Genomic DNA, 18,261 nt, shown 5'->3' with positions numbered 1-18,261 from the left:
AGCTCCCAGCAGCCACCGTGGCCAGTAGGCAGAAATGACGAGTGTTGGGCTCCTGCATCCTCTGGAGGCTGCAGGTTCCCTGTCTGTGGCTTAGTTCAGCCCGGTGCTCTTTGGGTACTTTGGACTACATCTCCTATCAGTCCCGGCCAGCATAGAGCTGTGCTGACTGACGCTGGTGGGAACTGAAGTCTAAGGCCACCTTGGCATCATAGCTTTAAAGCACTTCAGTAACCACTTTGAACAGTCGTGGCTCCACCCCCCAGGAATTATGGGAGCTGCAGCTGGTTAAGGGTGTTGGGGGTTGATAGGAGACTCTCTATTCCCCTCCCAGAGCTACAGTTTCCCAGTGTGGATTAGCAGCCAGTCTTTCTTCCCATTCCAACTTGCACTGTTACAAGTGTCATGTAATTCCCATTCTGTGTTTGTAAGGCGTTGGTCTTTGGAATTGCCCACCTATTGGCACCAGACAGGCACCTTTGTTGTACAGTGCTACCTTGGGTTACAGACGCTTCAGGTTATAGACGCTTTAGGTTACAGACTCCGCTAACCCAGAAATAGTACCTCAGGTTAAGAACTTTGCTTCAGGATGAGAACAGAAATCATGCTCTGGCGGCGCGGCAGCAGCAGGAGACCTCATTAGCTAAAGTGGTGCTTCAGGTTAAGAACAGGGAAAGTAAAGTTACATTATATTGAGATAAATTACAGAACAAAAATTGGAAAAGATGGAAAGGATTTGCTGAAATAGATAATCGAATTAGAATACAAAAAAGGGAGGTGTGAGGAGGAAATAAGCGAATGAAAAATAAGTTGGGAAGATTAGTTGTGTTTTTTGTTTTTTGTCCCCTTTTCCCCTTTTTTTCCTCTTGTTGTGATGTGTTGTTTTGTTTTTGTTTGGTGTTATTGTTTTTACTTTTGCTTTTTGTAACCCTTGAAAATTTTAATAAATATTAATTTTTTTTTTTTAAAAAAAGAACAGTTTCAGGTTAAGAACAGACCTCCAGAACAAATTAAGTTCTTAACCCAAGGTACCACTGTACTCCTTTTGTTTAGGCAAAACCTGTCATATACAGTGGTACCTCTGATTGCGAATGGGATCCGTTCCGGAGGCGCGTGCGCAATATGAAAAGAACGCAACCCATCAGTGGCGGGTCTGCGCGCACACGGGTTGTGATTCGCCACTTCTGCACATGATGTCATTTTGTGCATGTGCGAGCGGCGCAACCCGGAAGTAACCCAGGAATGACTGTATAGGATTGCTGATGTGTTTTTTGGTTAATGGGTGGTTTTAATTTTTGAAATATTTTTGTTTTCTTTTACCAATAACCATGCTGTTTTATAAACCTCTTTGAAGTATTTTCTGCACACCGAAGCGGGTATATATGAATCTTAGGGAATAAATAATAAATACTTTCGATGCAAGCACCAGAATAGGAGAAATTCTAAAATATTTTTGGGGAGCTCAGGTTTGATTTGTGCTAGAGGATGACTTAGGGGGGCTCTTCCTTCCCTCTGGAGTCCACCAGAGGGTGCTTCTCCCCCCAAAAAAGATTTTCCCCCAGGGGAAGCAAAAGGCCTCGCACCCACCTTCCCTCTTCTTGTCTCTCTTTGCAGCGTCTTCCCGAGAGAGCTGAAGGAGGTCTTCGCCTCGTGGCGCCAGGAGTGCAGCAGCCGCGGCCGCCCAGACATCAGTGAGCGCCTGATCAGCGCCTCGCTGTTCCTCCGCTTCCTCTGCCCGGCCATCATGTCGCCCTCCCTCTTCAGCCTCCTCCAGGAGTATCCCGATGACCGCACAGCCCGCACCCTGACCCTGATCGCCAAGGTCACGCAGAACCTGGCCAACTTTGCAAAGTAAACCTTTCCCCAGGAACTCCTCTCTCTCTCTCTCTCCGTCTCTCTCTCTCTTAAAAACGACCGGGAAGCTGCCTTAGGTCCAGAGGCTGAGCGCTCCCAAGGCTCACCATTTTGCCCACATAAATGGCTATAAATCTGCCCAATCTGCAGATTCATCTCCCTCTGTCCCAAGTGCTATGAATCTCATCTGGGCACCCTTCTGGCTTCTTAAATTTCAACTGGCAACAGTTGTTGGCATCCGCCTGTCTCGGGAGACAGTGGAGGAGTGCATCTTTGCAGCTGATGTCAAGCTTATTGGCAGGCTGCAGCGCCTGTTGTGGCTGTGGGGAACAATACACGAGAGACATGTTTTGTTGCAGCTGGGGCAGATGAAGGTGTCTGGTTGTGCTGCTGCAGGTGCACCAGGGCGTTTCTTCTCTCTGCGCTCCTCCCAGCGGTCATTCCTCCTGTGGTCACTGCTGTGGATGCACGACCTGGCTGTCTGTCTCCACGCTTGGCAACAGTAAGGACTAGAAACTTGAACTGAAGCTAAGATTCTCAGGCAGCTGTGTTCTGCACTCAGTAACTCATCCCGCAGCTTGTAGGGGCAGACGAGTAGCTCTGCTCTCCATCTGCTTCTCTGAAGGTCTTTGGGAAAGACACTTTCCAGCTCTGCTAATCTGAGATCATACCAAACGGGGGTCTTCTGGGGGCTGTGACTTACCATAACTCAGGGGTGGGGAACCTCAGGCCAGAGAGCTGAATGTGGCCATCCAGGCCTTTCTCTCTCTCTCTGGCCCTTGGCCCTCTTCCAGAACACACACCCTCTCCCTAGTCCACACCCACTCATTAGCATTGCTCCAGGCTCTCCCTGAGTCCTTGAATTGTGCCAATGCCTCCTGTTTGCCTGGATGGATAGATTTTTGGTGCACGGGAGCCTCTGCCTTCTGCACTGCTGGAATGTAATCCACTGTACAAAAGTGAGAGTTGCATCTGATGCTCCAGCAACTTTTTTTTTTTTAATGTTCTGTTGAAAGCCGCCCAGAGTGGCTGGGGAAACCCAGCCAGATGGGTGGGGTAGAAATAATAAATAATAATAATAATAATTATTATTATTATTATTATTATTAGCCCATCCCAACCCTTTGCCCCAGAACTGCACAGGGAGGGAAAGCTGGATAAGGATTCCTCTTCCTTGCTATTAAGTGACTGGATAGAATTATAGAGTTGGGGGGGACCCTGAGGGTCATCTAGTCCAGCCCCCTCCAATGCAGGAGTCACGGCTGATCACAACACAGTTCCAGTAAGGCAAATCACCCACATCACCCCAAGCTTTAAAGCGGGGTTGCTGGGGACGGTGTTTCTTTTTTAGCACAATTCAAGGAGGAAATGGGTGATCAGGTTTGTTTTTGCATTTACCTCTCCAGTTGCAATAGAACCAAGCTCACAAATGGAGCCAGGATAGGGAATATGTTGGACCCCACACTGCACAAGGCTTCCCCCCTCCCCCTTGCATACATACACTTCTTGGCGCTATGATTTTTTAAAGCCCCTAAAACCAGGAGGATCAGCTCTGGCGAGGGAAACAGCCGTGCTGTCAGTTTTCTAAACTAAGCCTGTAGGTTTGGTGGAAACAAAGGGGGAAAGATTTCAGAAATCTCCCCACTGGCTTTGCTCAGGAGCTCTGAGCTGCTTATCCTGAGCTGTGAGATAGAGAGCGAACGAAAGAGAATCTCTGCACACACAGAGAGAGAGAGAGACAGAGAGAGAGAGACAGAGAGAGGGTAGTAGCAGCAGTGAGTGAGTTTGCTGACAAAAGCATCTTAAGATGGGGTCTGCTGGAACAGAGGAGACTTGCATCTGTGTCGCATGAGTTGACAGGATCAGCCCTCCTCCACCATCTCTCTCTCACTCGTACACCCACCTGCTCAAATTGCTGGCCAGCCAGCCTCCCTGCCAACGCAGCCGTCTAATTTGGCATTGCCCGACCGCCCAAGAATCTTTTCAGCGAAGGTGACTTTGTCAAGGCCTTGGGCGTCCCTGGTCTGTGGAAGGGGGTGAAATTACATCATCTGGAAGGCCAGTGATTTGGCTTTGGCTGGGTCAGTCGTAAAGGGGTTCAGGCCGAAATCCAGCTCTTAGCCCACCTCCTGGCAGCCCCTGCCCACACCGCCCACCCCCCACTTCAGCTTCCTGATCCACAGACTCTCAGCTGCCCAACAGCACAGAGATATAAGAGGAGAGGGCTATTGAGGGTTACTAGCCATGATGGCTCTGCTCTGCTACCACAGCTGGAGGTAGCAATGCTTCTGGGATCCTGGTTGCTAGAAGCCACAGAAGGGGAGAGCTGCTCTTGCGCTCAAATCCTACTTGCTTGTTTTCCACAGGCACCTGGTTGGCCACAGGTGAGAAGAGGATGCTGGAACAGATGGGCCATTGGCCTGATCCAGCAGGCTCTTCTTGTGTTGTTATGGCCCCAGCTCCATAGGAGAGTGCTTCCTTTGCACCCAGGACACCCCAGATTCAATCCCCAGCATTTCTGGACAGTACTAGAAAAAGATCCCCATCTGAAACTGCTGCCAGTCGGTGTAGGCAGTACTGAGCTAGGTGGAACAATGGTTGGACATGGTATAAGGCGGCTTCCTACCTACCTGTTGGGGAAGGATCATAGCTTCGTTTTGCATGCAGAAGAACCCAAGCTCAATCTGGGCCGTCTCCAGTTAGGGCTGGGAATGGTCCCAGTCTCAAACGCTGGAGGAGTGCTGCTAGTTGAGCTAGATGGATCCCAAGACCTTCCTGGGTTGAGTGGGGGTAGAACCCTGGTCCCCCAGGTCATAGCACAGCACCCTCTAATCCAGTGATTCTCAACTTTTGTTGTTGGACTACAGCTCCCATCATCCCTGACCACTGGTCTTGCTCACTAGGGATGATGGGAGTCCAACAGCAGCTGGAGACCCAAGGTTGAGAAAGGCTGCTCTAACCACTAAACCATCACTGGCTCGACAGGAGAAGTAGCTTTATTTCCAGATATTAGCACCCCAACCAGGTGCATTGTTGGTGTGTGTTTTGCACCAGGCACTAGATCTTCTCCTGCTCCCCTCGCTATCACCAAGTTTGTTTACTTTGCTTGCAAGGTGGTTGGGTGGGTGGTCTGCAAAAACACGGCTCTGGCGGGAAACACACCTGTTCACCATCTTCACTTGGGCTGTGCATCTTTACTCCAAGTCTCTGATGTACCTAGCAACACCCCAAACTCTGGCTAGTTGGCTCTGCCATCGTGGCATGCTAACCCACTCAATGTGGGTTGTATCTGAGTCTTGTAAGAACACTGGGAGAGCCTGGCTGCTGGACAGACCAAAGGCCCCTCTAGCCCCACAGCACCCAAGCAGGATGTGAGGACAAGAACCTGCCTGATCCCTTAGAAACCAGTATTTATGGGTAGACAGCCTCTGGACATGGAGGTTCCATTCTTAATGAGCATCAGGGGAGCCTGGCCGCTGGGTCAGATGTAAAGACTTCTCTTCTCCCACTGCCCTGTTCTCACAGCGGCCAACCAGACCGCTTCATGTGCTTTGTTTGTAACAGGTTTGGCAGCAAAGAAGAATACATGTCCTTCATGAACCAGTTCCTGGAGCACGAGTGGACCAACATGCAGCGGTTCCTGTTGGAGATCTCCAACCCAGAGACTCTATCCAACACGGCCGGTTTCGAAGGGTACATTGACCTGGGCCGTGAACTCTCCACCTTACACTCTCTGCTCTGGGAAGTTGTGATTCAGCTGGACCAGGTACCCGCTGGCTTGTTGAATTTGTATAACCACCCACCAGTAAACTACCCCACCAAAGCAATAATTTAAAAATGCAGTGTATAATCATGTGAAATCAACAGTGAGCAGTACGTACGTCGGCATTTGAACACTCCTTCTTTGTCAGGAAAGTCTCAGTCAGCATACAAAACTGTGGATATGTTTATAAGCAAAGACAGGCAAGCTGAAAACATGAAACTCAGGAATGAAAAGGAGTTCTGACTTTGACAGCAGAATTTGCATGCCAAATCCGTCCTCCAGGCACATTGTTGTGCAAACAAAATTAGGTGCATTTTTTTATGACCAAAGTTTGCAGGCTTCTTAAAAACCATAGTGAACCTTATTTGCACCTAACTTAAGTTGGATCTTGCCAGCTCAAGTTCTACATTCTTGGTTGTTGTTGTGAAATGTTAAGTAAATAATTATTCCTTTTTTTAAAAAAAAGGGGCAAAACAAAACCCTCTATTCAAACGGGACAGTCTGGAAAGCAGGTCTTCCCTAAATTGGTGCCTTCCAGGAGATTGGGGGGCTGAGGGAGTGGGCGGCTGGGGCTGGTATAGTCCATAAGGCAGGTATTTGCTGGCCTCCTCCAGTTCAGTTTCCCAAGCTAAGGGGAAGTCCAGATTATTTTTTTGCTCTGAGATCATCTTGTCTCCTATGCAAGAGAGAACTCGCTATCAGAAACTGGGGGGGGGGGGGTTTCAAGTGCAGAGGTTCACACCAAATTCCCAATTAGTTCGTTCAGTAACACATCGCCGGACAGAGTCTGAGGAGTCTGCTTCCCATTAGTGCACATGCTCTATAGGCAAAAGGTGCATCATCTTGGCTGTTTCGTCCTCCTCCCAACCTCCTTCTTTTACCCTATTGCTGAAGCAACTCTCATCCAACCACATTCCTTGGAAACACGTAACCCAATTTTTTTACTGTACGTGCAGAACCCTCCTTGTATCTTAACTGGAGTTGTTTCAACCATTAGGTTCCTCCTTAACTGGTTCTTTCCAGTTTTGTAGTCAGGCTGTATTCCTGTGTTCTGCCTGGTCTTTGGCTTGGAATCAATTTGATTCCCTCCCCCTCTTTCTTTATTCCTTTCTCCTTCTGTGATGGAACTCCTATTTGGGGACTTCCCTGGCTTTTTTCTGGCCCACGTAGGACCAGTCTGGATAGTTGGCCTTGGTGAAGACGATGTTTTCATCCCCCCAAAAGTTTTTGATTTGAGTTTCCATTGAAATGAGGCTGCATTTTAATGTTTTAATGATGTTGTATTTTAATCTTGTTTTTTAAGTTGTATCTCAATCAATTCGTTTTTATATTGGGTGTTAGCCACCCTGAGCCCGGTCTTGGCTGGGGAGGGCGGGGTATAAATATTATTATTATTATTATTATTATTATTACTACTACTACTACATGACACTGGCCTGGCATCTGACCCACTGGCATAATTAGGCATGGCACAGGTCTCAGTTTGACACCTAAGGCTGTTTTCCCCCAACCACACTCGCCTGCCCATGCCCATCTGGTTGGCGCATCTCTGCCTGGTGAATGAGGGGCATTGTTGAACTGTGGAACTCCCTCCCACAGGAGGCAGTGATGGCCGTCAACCTGGGTGGCTTTAAAAGAGGATTAGGCACTCAGTCAGCCACTGTGAGAACTGGATGCTGGACTAGATGGTCCATGGACCCAATCCAGCAGCACTCTTATCACATTCTCATGAAACGAGGAAGTGGAGTGGGGTGATCTGTCCTGCATGTGTAGATGGGGAAGGGCCAACCCCAATGTCTGGTTTCCATCTTAAGGCATTCAGAGTCTTCAAGCCCCATATGGGGAACCCCTTGTGTCAAGCTGATAGTGGACTCCAGTTAACAAAATATTTGAAGACGGAACTGGAAGCCTCTCTGTTGTGTGGCTAGGATAAGTATCCAAACAAACCCCTGTGTTGCAAAGAGAATGTCAACAATGTCTAGGCAACATGATGACCATATACATATGTAATAGACAATCTTTATAGAACTCCTTCAAATCATAAGAAGTTCAAAATGAAATCTTTAGTCTCAAAGTCTCTGAAAATCTTAAATGAAGCGACGTACCAAACTTTATACTGTTTTGTCACTGCATACTACATTTTTACATGAGCACTGTTCCACAGCATTTGATATTTTCATTTACATACATTCATTCAAAATAAGATGGGTTTGTGAAGCATTCTATATCTACCCACCACGCTGTCAAAGAATTCTACAAAACAGTAGTCAATATCTGGAATCACTGTGTAGTGTTGAACATCATTATTCAATACACAAAGCTTCACAGCTTGTCTTCCACCGTACAAAGTTTGGTACAGTGGTGCCTCGCAAGACGAAAAGAATCCGTTCCACGATTCTCTTCATCTAGCGTTTTTTCCGTCTTGCGAAGCAAGCCCATTGACAGCTTAGCGGATTAGTGCTATTAGCGGTCTAGCGGCTTTTAGCGATCAGCTGTTAAGCGGCTTATCAGCGGAACAGCTGATAAGCGGCTTAGGAAAGGGGGGGGAGTGGGAAAAAACTGCAGGAACTTGCAATATTTTTTCGTCTTGCGAAGCAACCCCATAGAGAAATTCGTTTTGCGAAGCGCCTCCAAAACGGAAAACCCTTTCGTCTAACGAGTTTTCCGTCTTGCGAGGCGTTCGTCTTGCGGGACACCACTGTACCTTGCTTCATTTAAAGATTTTCAGAGACTTTGAGACTAAAGATTTCATTTTGAACTTTTTGTGATTTGAAGGAATTCTATAAAGATTGTCTATTACGTATATATATGGTCGCTGTGTTGCCTAGACGTTGTTGTGTGGCTGGGATAGGCATGCTCAGTGATGGCCCTGCTTGTGTTTCTCCCCACTCCTCCAGAGCACAGCAACAAAGCTTGGACCCTTGCCACGCATTCTGAGGGACGTCAATTCGGCCCTCAGCAACCCGTCCTGCGTGCAAGTCTCCGTCACAGCAGATCATGCTGCCTCGACGCCCAACGCTAGCAACAGCATATCTGTGGGGCTGCAGAAGATGGTGATCGAGAACGACTTATCTGGGTAAGGACGGGCAAGGGCAGGGGGTGGGGGTGGAGCAGAGATGAGCCCTGCCAGGCGAATGGGGGAGGGCTTTTGTGGAAAAGCTGGCTGAGGCAGCCCCGAAGGATGCTGGGGGTGGGGGACAGCCATGGGCAGGGGGGAGGCTAAAAGGTGGCCATGGCGGATGGACACTTTGCCCGCTAACGGTTTCTGCCGCCTTGTGCAGCTCCTTGTTTTGAAATGTAAAACATCAAAATGGATAAATTTCAGGTGGAAGCTATGTGTTTAATTAGAGAGATGAGCAATCGGAGAGGGGTGGCGGCGGCAGCAAGATTCCCTCTGTAATCAGTGGGGGGACGGGGACGATTTAAACGCTGCACAAGGCTGGATCTCAAAGCAGCATGCTCTTAACCACCCTTGTAAAACCACCCCACCTTTGATCTGGGCTTAAAAGCATTAGCTGTTGCAAAAACCCATTTTCTTCCCCGTCGTTGAAAATCAATTGTTCACCCACATGGCGGTTTGCACAACAAGAGGCTTTCTTAATATAATGGTTCCGGAGCCCTGAATTGCTGCAGGGTGAGCCAGCCCCAGATGCCTATGGGGAAGAGCAGGCTCCCCAGCACAGGCAGGCAGCATCCATCTAGACAGGCCGGCTTCTTAGCTGTAATTCCTGCATTGCAGGCAGTTGATGACCCTTGAGATCCCTTCCAGCTGCCTATTTTTCTCTCTTAAGGAGCTCAAGGTGGCAAGGATGCCCCCCCTCCTCATTTTAATCCCCACAACAACCCTGTGAGGTAGGTTAGGCTAAGACAGACAGTGAGCAGCCCAAGTGGCAGCTTCATGTCCAAGTGGGGAGTTCAAACCCTGATCTCCTGCTGGCGCAATAACCCAGTGCATCCCAACTTTGAGCCCTCCAGCTGTGGTTGGACTACAGCTCCCATCATCCCTGACCACTGGCCCTGCTAGCTAGGCATGATGATGGGAGTTGTAGTCCAGCAACACGTGGGGACCCAAGTTGAGAAACACTGTTGTAACCGCTATGCTACCACTGGCTCTCCTTTACTGCTGAGCATCCCTGTGCCAGAGCTGGGCTGTGGGCAGCCCCCTCGAGCCAGGTAACCCCGCCAGCTAGTTGACAACCAGCAAGGAAAGCCAAGAGGGGGATTTGCCCACAGGCTGCCTCCTGAGGGCTGCCCGGCACACTCTGTATATTCCCAGGAAGGAGGTGGCCTCAGAAGGCAGAATCCTGGAAGTTCTTTTCCTTGGTATGACTGGGCTTTGCGGTACCTGGTGCTCGCAGCCCACTTCCCCTCTGATGCTGACCCATACGCAGAACCTTAACAGTACAACGGGGGCAGAGGCTGACTTGCCAGCTACCAGAAAAATAAGGGAGGAGTAATAATGAAGGGTTAAACCACAGAGCCTAGGGCTTGCCAATCAGAAGGTCGGCGGTTCGAATCCTTGCGATGGGGTGAGCTCCCGTTGCTCAGTCCCTGCTCCTGCCAGCCTAGCAGCTCAGAAGCACGTCAAAGTGCAAGTAGATAAATAGGTACCACTCTGGCGGGAAGGTAAACGGCGTTTCCGTGTGCTGCTCTGGTTCTCCAGAAGCGGCTTAGTCATGCTGGCCACATGACCCAGAAGCTGTACGCTGGCTCCCTCGACCAGTAAAGTGAGATGAGCACCGCAACCCCAGAGTCGGTCATGACTGGACCTTCAATAATGAAGGAGGAGGTCTAGGACCGTAGGAAACTTCCACCAGGGTCAGTGCTGCCTACACTGGTTGGCAGCGGCATGAGGCAGGGGGCAGTTCCCAGCCCTATTCCCAGTTGGGGATGGAGCTCGGGATTGTCTGCATGCAAGTCAGGTGCCCAGGCCACAAGCGATGGCCCTTTCAGCATTTCCCACATGGCGTGCCACATCCATGAGACGTCCGCCCTCCCAACAGCCTGCGTGTGGCGCATGAGTGTTGATGGCGCTGGGGTGTTTTTTGTTTGCTTGCTTGCTTGCTTGCTGTCCTGTGAAAGAGCTGCTGCCTCTCGTGCAGCGACCACAGCTCTTTCTCTCTCTGTCTCCTTCTTTTCCTCCTCTCCTTCTTCTCCTTATGCGTTTTTATTTCCCCCACAGTCTGATAGATTTCACACGATTACCGTCTCCAACCCCTGAAAACAAGGACTTGTTTTTTGTCACAAGGTCTGCGGGGGCCCAGCCCTCACCTGCCCGGAGCTCCAGCTACTCGGAGGCCAATGAGCCCGACGTCCAGATGTCCAACGGTGGCAAGAGCCTCTCCATGGTGGACTTGCAGGACAGCCGGGTTCTGGATGGTGTGGCCGCCCTCCCGGGGCCGGCTGACCCACTCGGCGATGGGCCCCCCTCCATCGGGCAGGCCCCGGGCCCCTGGGGCACGCGGACTCAGCAGAACGCCGTGGCCGCCATGGCCACCGTGCGCCGGGCAGGCCAGACCCCCACGACACCCGGCACAGAGGGCACCCCCGGACGGCCCCAGCTCCTGGCGCCCCTCTCCTTCCAGAACCCTGTGTACCAGATGGCAGCAGGTCTGCCCCTCTCGCCTCGTGGGCTGGCGGATTCAGGCTCTGAGTGCCACAGCTCGCTGAGCTCCCACAGCAACAGCGAGGACTTGGCAGCGGTGGGCAAGCACGGCTTCGGCAACCCCGCTGTGGTGGCTGCTGCAACAGAGGACTTCAACCGGCGGGCAGGGGAGCTGGCCCGCCGGCAACTCTCGCTTTCGGACAAGGGTGGTCAGCCCACAATGCCCCGGCAGAACAGCGGGGGGCCCCAGAGGCGGATAGACCAGCCGCCCCCGCCCCCACCACCCCCGCCGGTGACTCGGGGCCGGACGCCGCCCTCCCTGCTGAGCACGATGCAGTACCCACGCCCCTCCAGCGGCGGCATGCTCTCCTCCTCGCCCGACTGGCCGGGCAGCGGGGCACGGCTCCGGCAGCAGTCTTCGTCCTCCAAGGGAGACAGCCCAGAGATGAAGCAGCGAACGGTGCATAAGCAGGTCAGTGTGGGCGTGGCAGGAGGGGCAGGTTGGGGAGAAGGGGCAGAGAGGGCACCTGGCTGAGGACCTCGCTTCTCCAGCCAGAATCTGCACCATCTGCGGGAGGCTGTTCCTCATCTCGCTCTGCCATCCTGCTGCTGCTTTTGCCCATAAATGTTCCGGCTTCCCCCACCCCATCCCACGCCACACCAGATCCAGTGCCATCTCACGATCTTGCTGCTTCCGTGTGCGGCAGAGAAGCATCACTGGTTGGAGTTGTTCGATCGAAGCTAGAGAGAAATTGAGAGCAGGTCGTTCCCTGTGCCCTCCCCAGCCGAAACACATGCACACTGGTTGAGGGTGTTGAGAAGCGTTGCTCAGAGCAGCTGAAGGGGCAGGTGAGAGGAGCTGCCACGCTAGGCCAGCCAGCTAGATGACCCCTTGGTATCCTTTCCTACTCTGCAGTTCTGTGGTTCAGTCATCCTCCTCTCAAAGGCTGTGACCTTTGCTCAAACAGGGACTTGCAAGCTGCTGGACTCGTTCCAAACAGCCCCATTTGACCAGAAACTACAGCAGGAAAGGGGTCAGTGGTTGGATCAAGCCCTCCCCCCACCTGCACCTGAGCCTGGTGTCATAATCTCTCCTCCCCCACCCCCTCCTTCTGGTGCTCATCCGCATCCCCTCACCTATTAGCTGGGAACACAATAAATAATGAAGCTCCTTGTTCAAATTCAACCATGTTAATTGTTATTTGAGGGCTAATTAAGGCCTCAGTCACATGCACTCTCTCTAGATCCGCTTGTAGCCGGTGGGTTGGGAGCATCCACAGTGCCTCTCGCTCCCCAGAGTGGGGAGGTTGCAAGCAGGAGCTGTGAGCCAGGGTTGTTTCTCCTTTAGAGATCAGCTCAGCCGCAAAACAGATTAGGCTGTTTTCTTAGGGAAGCCACAGGGAGATAAGGGTAGAGGGAGCCGGAGATAAGGCGTTGATACAGATTTCAAAATTCTTCAGCTCATGAAGTGGGGGGTGAATTTCGGAGACAAATCTGAAAGAGGGAGTACCCAGATCTCCTGATGGATTCAGGGTACTGGCAGTAGGTCTCTATGCGGTAAACCTGCTAGCGCCACTGCTACCCTATTTTTCTGACACATCTGTCATTTTCTTTTTCTCATTATTGTGTCATAGGGGGGGGGCAGCGCAGGGGCAAGATTTCTTCTAGGTATGCCCTGGAACAGCATTACATGGGTGGGGGGGGGACCAAGACATTAAAATACCTCTTTCTAGCAATAGAGAGCTGCACCCCCACCCCAAAACCCTCCTAATAAAACTTTGCTAGCTCTGTCCACTGTCGTGGGGGAAATTGTCCCTCTGTAAAAAGCACCTCCAAATATGGGGAGCAGACTTGAGAGGTGCAGCCTTCTCATTCAGGGATGAAGTTGGGCCTGAAGTAAGGTTGGAAACGCAGTGCGGTGACACCTTGAGCAGATTTAACTCGCATGATTTCAACCATATGCAGGTAGAAATTCCATGAGTTGAACACAAGCAAAGGAGAGAGCTTAACAAGCTCTCCCCCCCCCCCCCCGTTGAGATTTCCTGGTGTGAAAATAACTTTTGAGCGCTCTGCCATCACTTGGGGGAGCGTCAAAGCCCACTTGGCCCCAGAAGGCTAGTGGTGTTTGTATAGGGGGACCCTTGCAACAGGACGCCTGCGTAGAATGCGGTTTTAGTGCTCAAAACAAACCATTTCAGGTTGGAAGGTGAAGTTTCCCTCCAGTCTAAAGTCCTAGAAAAGGCTTGGCTCTAGGAAGACTGCCTACTAAACCAAAAACCCAAGTGTTGGGTATTTGGGACATGTGCTCTCTGTCTTTCTCTAGCTTCATGTCCATTCCGGTTTCCTCTTTTTTCTTTTTCTCCCCCTCCACTCCCTCTTTTCGCTTGTGGTTCTATGTTTCATTTTAGGCCCCTTCTCCTGTGAACCCCAATGCCCTGGACCGCACAGCCGCTTGGCTTTTGAATATGAACGTGCAGTTTTTAGAAGAGGAGAGCAGTGACCCAGAACCCAAGCACAGGGATAAGATCCGGAATAAAGAGGAGTTCGGCCAAGGGGAAAAGGTAACGCCGGGCAGGACGCAGAAGTGGCCTCTCCAGAGGGAGAGACAGTTGCCTTTGTAAACACATCCGCTCCCCGGCCTGTGCCGTTCGAAGGCTGCAGTGGCCCTTGCTCCTTGCCCACTACTGCTTTTCATGTAGGGCAGGGCGTTGGGGGTGTATGTCCTGCAGCCCTCCTGATGACCTCAGGCTGCCACTCCCACCTTCCCTGGACCACTTTACCTATTGCGTTTGTCTCTTCCCTTTTCTGTTCTCCAAGGAGAGCAGTTCCTGCCCCTCAGCCTAACCTGCCTCGCAGGCTGGGGGTGGGAATCAAGTGAAAAGGGGTAAGAGCCATGCCCAGACACTTTGAGCTCCTTGGAGAAAGAGAGGCAGGATATAAAAGCAATAAATAAGTGAAACAGGTAAATAAACACCACTGGTCTGGCCAGCTCAGCGTTGTCAACACTGGCTGGCAGCATCTCCCCAGGCTTTCAGGAGGGAAGACTCCCAGCTGTATCTGGAGAGGTCCTTCCTACAGAGAGAACCTGGGCAGCAGGTTATGTCCCTCCTCCTTCCCCAGCCCACACCCCCAAAGAAGGGGCGTGTCTTGCCTTGACAAGAGCAGCTCTGAGCATTTTTATAATCCCAGCCTGGCATTGCTCATTTCCTGCATTTCCGTTGTGCTGTTGTCATTCCCTCGCTGGCTCCATTGACATAATCCATGCCCCGTTCCCTGCCCCACAGACACACCTCCCACAGCTGTGCCACATGTTAAGATCTGGACAGGAGGAGAGCAGGCACGGGAGCAACCGCTGTTGCCTCGCTGCCAGTGCCACCCTCATTGCCCCTGTCTCCACTGGAACCATACTTTCCGGTTGGCGCGAGTGCCTTCAAATTCTCACCTCTTTCTCTGCCTCCCACCTGTTTCCTGCCTGCCTCTCCCGAAGCTGCGCAGTTAAAAGGGAGAGGTCAGAAGTTTCTCCTCCGCGGCGTCTGCAGCTTCATTGTTTCTTTGTGAGGGTGCCGGAAGCTGCCGGAAGCTACTGAGCCAGGCACTTGGTCCATCTAGCTCAGCATTACCTACACTGACGGGCAGCAGCAGTGGCCCTCCAGAGGTTTCAGGTGGGGAGTGGCTTCCAGCCTTACCTGGAGATCCTTGCAGGAGCTGAACCTGATGCTTCATGTCAGGCAGATGCTCTGCTGCTGAGTCACTGCCACTAAAGCTCTTCACTTCTCCTGAATTCCAGGGTGGCTCCGTAAAACGGATGCGCGTGGGCACCTTTGCCATGGCTTTGCACTGTCTCAGTTCCTTTGTGCACACAGAGAGAGAGAGAGAGAGAAAGAGACTGACCAATCTCTCCCTACTCTTCATTGATGGAACCCCTGTAAGAAAAGAATGCTGAGAGGGCTTCCACAAAGTTCTTTCAGTGGAGATTCCTGCAGCGTTTGCACGGGTCAATAAAGCACGGCAAATAAAGTCCACAGCAAAAGAATCCTGATACGACCACATGGCATGCACACACGCATGTGTTGCAGGCTTTGAGTCAGTGGAAACCCCTGCATGCTGTTTATCCATTCATTTATTTCATGAAATTTACGCACCACTTGACTGCCTCAAAGCGGTTTACCAGAAAAGATAAGAAGCACTAAAGTCATAAATAAGAAAAAAACAGCAGCAGTGGTTTCAATCCTCCATATCTCAGCTGTATAGGGCAGTTGTGGGCTGTTGGGGTGGAGAGGCAGAGAGGATTAAAATCCAGAGCAAACTGCCCGTTTGCAGGGTGCTGGACAAAATTAAGATTTACTCCTCTTTTGGGAAAGCAAGACTAGATAATAAGGGAATCCAGCTCCTAGGAGCCAGCATATGTATTTATTTCATAAAATTTGCACCCCACTTGATTGTAAAGAAACAAGCCTCAAGGCGATTTACAAAAGAAAAAATTACTACAATAGTTTAAAACACAGAGAAAGCTAAAATTCTGAAAAAGGCTAAGGCTTGTGTAAACAAATGTTTTTCGCAGGCGCTGAAAAGAATACAGCGAAGGCGCCTGCCTGGTATCAATAGGCAGGGAGTTCCAAAGTGCGGGTGCTGCCACACTAAACAATTGGGTTTTATGTGGCACCTGTAGTGGTGCCAGTTCTTCCTGTCAAGGTGGTCAAGTGGATGCCTTTTGGGGTAAGGCAATCTTGCATGTAAACTAGGCCCAAGTTGTTAGAGGCTTTATATACTAACTTCTAACACCTTGGAGACACGGCTGGCGCTGTGGGTTAAACCACAGAGCCTAGGGCTTGCCAATCAGAAGGTCGGCGGTTCGAATCCCTGCAACGGGGTGAGCTCTTGTTGCTCGGTCCCTGCTCCTGCCAACCTAGCAGTTCGAAAGCACGTCAAAGTGCAAGTAGATAAATAGGTACCGTTCTGGCGGGAAGGTAAACGGCTTTTCCGTGCCCTGCTCTGGTTTGACAGAAGCAGCTTAGTCCTGCTGGCCACACGACCCGGAAGCTGTATGCTGGCTCCCTTGGCCAATAAAGTGAGATGAGCGCCGCAACCCCAGAGTCGGCCACGACTGGACCTAATGGTCAGGGGTCCCTTTACCTTTACCTTTAACACCTTGAACCTGGCCCGGAAGCAGATTTCTTGTAGTCCAGCAACATCTGGAGGAGCGTAGGTTGTGTGTTGCCTCTCCACACCCACCCACTGTAGACCGCTGTCGGAAGAAGTGCCTGAAATCAGAACACACACACACCTCCCACTATGACTTGCCTTGCTCCTGTCTTCCCCCACACTAAGCTGAAATTCCCTCATTGCAGGGAGCTGGGCTACAGGACCCGCTAGGCCCCTTCCAATTCCATGATTCCATACGGTTCCTTTTCTCTTGAGTCTTTCCAGTGTGCAAAACACACACATACCTGTGGACAGGTGGCGCTGCTCCAGTGGTGGCTTGGAGGAGATGGCTGGGCAGAGACAGAAGGGCTTTGAGCGGCTGACCGGGGTGGGTGTGGTTGCTGGCACGGGCCCCGCCATGCTGTGTGGAGCAGGGGAGTCCGTGGGTAGTGAGGGTGCTCACAGCCCTTTCTCCTGCATGTTTCCTGCACAACAGCAGTATCAGCAGGACGTGGTGGTCCTGCAGGACAAGCTGCGCATCTCGAACAAGAAGCTGGAGGAGTACGAAGCTCGCTTCAAGTGCCAGGAGGAGAATACTCAGAAGCTGGTGCTGGAGTATCAGGCGCGGCTGGAGGAGAGTGAGGAGCGTCTGCGGCGGCAGCAGGAAGACAAAGAGATCCAGATGAAGGGCATCATCAGCAGGTAGGAGGGGCAGCCTGAGACAGGCTGAGGCAGCCATCTTGGGATGCGGAACCCCGTGGGCAAAGCCATGTTGGTGGCTTCCGGTGAGACCCCCTCCGTTCCGCCATGTTGCGCCTGAAATCTTGCAAGGCCTCGTGCGCTTCATGAGATCCCACTGGAATCTTGCAAGATCTCTTGCACCCTGCAATATTCCATGCGCTTTGTGAGATCTTGCAAGATCTCACATGCGTTCTGTGTGATCTCGCCTAAATCTCGCAAGATAGTGTGCATGCTCTGTGAGATGTCGCCAAAATTTAGCAAGATCTCTCTCGCGCTCTGCGAGATCTTTCCAAAACCCGCCATTGTCATCACTACATCATGGGGGCTACTGTGCGACCCAGGTAAGGGAAGCAATGGTAGCAGGGAAGCCGCTTCATGTCTCACCTCAGGCAGTGAAACAGTTCAAGACCCCAGCTGGATGCACACAGGAGGAAGGCCCTGAGTGTCGTGGTTAGACGCAGGGTCAGCAAACTTTTTCAGCAGGGGGCCGGTCCACTGTCCCTCAGACCTTGTAGGGGGCCGGACTATATTTTTTTTGGGGGGGGGATGAACACATTCCTATGCCCCACAAATAACCCAGAGATGCATTTTAAATAAAAGGATACATTCTACTCATGTCAAAACACACTGATTCCCGGACGGTCTGCAGGCTGGATTTAGAAGGCGATTGGGCTGGATCCAGCCCCCGGGCCTTAGTTTGCCTACCCATAAGGTCCATGGGCCACAAGAGGCCTACGGAGGTTGTTTAACCGGCCCACAACCTGCCCCCAAACGAAGCCGCACACTCAGTGAGTCTCTGCGCGCTGCGCTAAACCAGCGTGACGCGGGGACTCACTTCCGCAGCGCCGGAAATCACGTCTGCACATGCACAGATGCTGGAAATCATGTCTGCGCAGACGCTGGAAATTGCAGGTGCACGATCCCGCCCACAGAGGGATCTTCACTGGAGTGACCTGGCCCAGGTGAGGTAAACCTTACCGACGCCTGGGTTAGAGTCAGATTAGGACCTGTGAGGACTTGGTTTTTGCTGTGTTGCAGCACCACAGGTGGCCCGGGAGTGGTCCTGCAGCTTGGCCAATCAGGTTCTCCCTGGCAGTATAAAGCTGCCGATTTGACACCCAGTTCCCTAGTCTAGCCAACACGTTGCTCAAGTGCTGAG

The 18,261-nt window shown here is 51.5% G+C and overlaps 1 protein-coding gene across 9 annotated transcripts in view; it reads left to right on the top strand.

The window, feature by feature from the left end:
• The window catches only part of DAB2IP (DAB2 interacting protein), a 307,079-nt gene that overhangs the window by 278,230 nt on the left and 10,588 nt on the right, over nucleotides 1–18,261 (top strand). For 7 of the 9 annotated variants that reach the window (XM_079961957.1, XM_079961955.1, XM_079961958.1 and 4 more), the window contains 6 exons: nucleotides 1,612–1,848; nucleotides 5,416–5,617; nucleotides 8,512–8,690; nucleotides 10,797–11,691; nucleotides 13,628–13,780; nucleotides 16,858–17,063. In XM_079961957.1, the coding sequence (XP_079818083.1) occupies nucleotides 1,612–1,848; nucleotides 5,416–5,617; nucleotides 8,512–8,690; nucleotides 10,797–11,691; nucleotides 13,628–13,780; nucleotides 16,858–17,063 (1,872 nt within the window). The remainder of the gene's footprint in view (nucleotides 1–1,611; nucleotides 1,849–5,415; nucleotides 5,618–8,511; nucleotides 8,691–10,796; nucleotides 11,692–13,627; nucleotides 13,781–16,857; nucleotides 17,064–18,261) is intronic. The other 2 variants (XM_079961956.1, XM_079961959.1) reach the window with 2 other exon arrangements.

Source organism: Podarcis cretensis, assembly GCF_951804945.1.
Source record: "Podarcis cretensis genome assembly, chromosome: Z".
Taxonomy (NCBI): Eukaryota; Metazoa; Chordata; class Lepidosauria; order Squamata; family Lacertidae; genus Podarcis; species Podarcis cretensis.
Note: the sequence above shows the minus strand (reverse complement) of the source record. Positions and strands in the feature narration are given on the sequence as shown.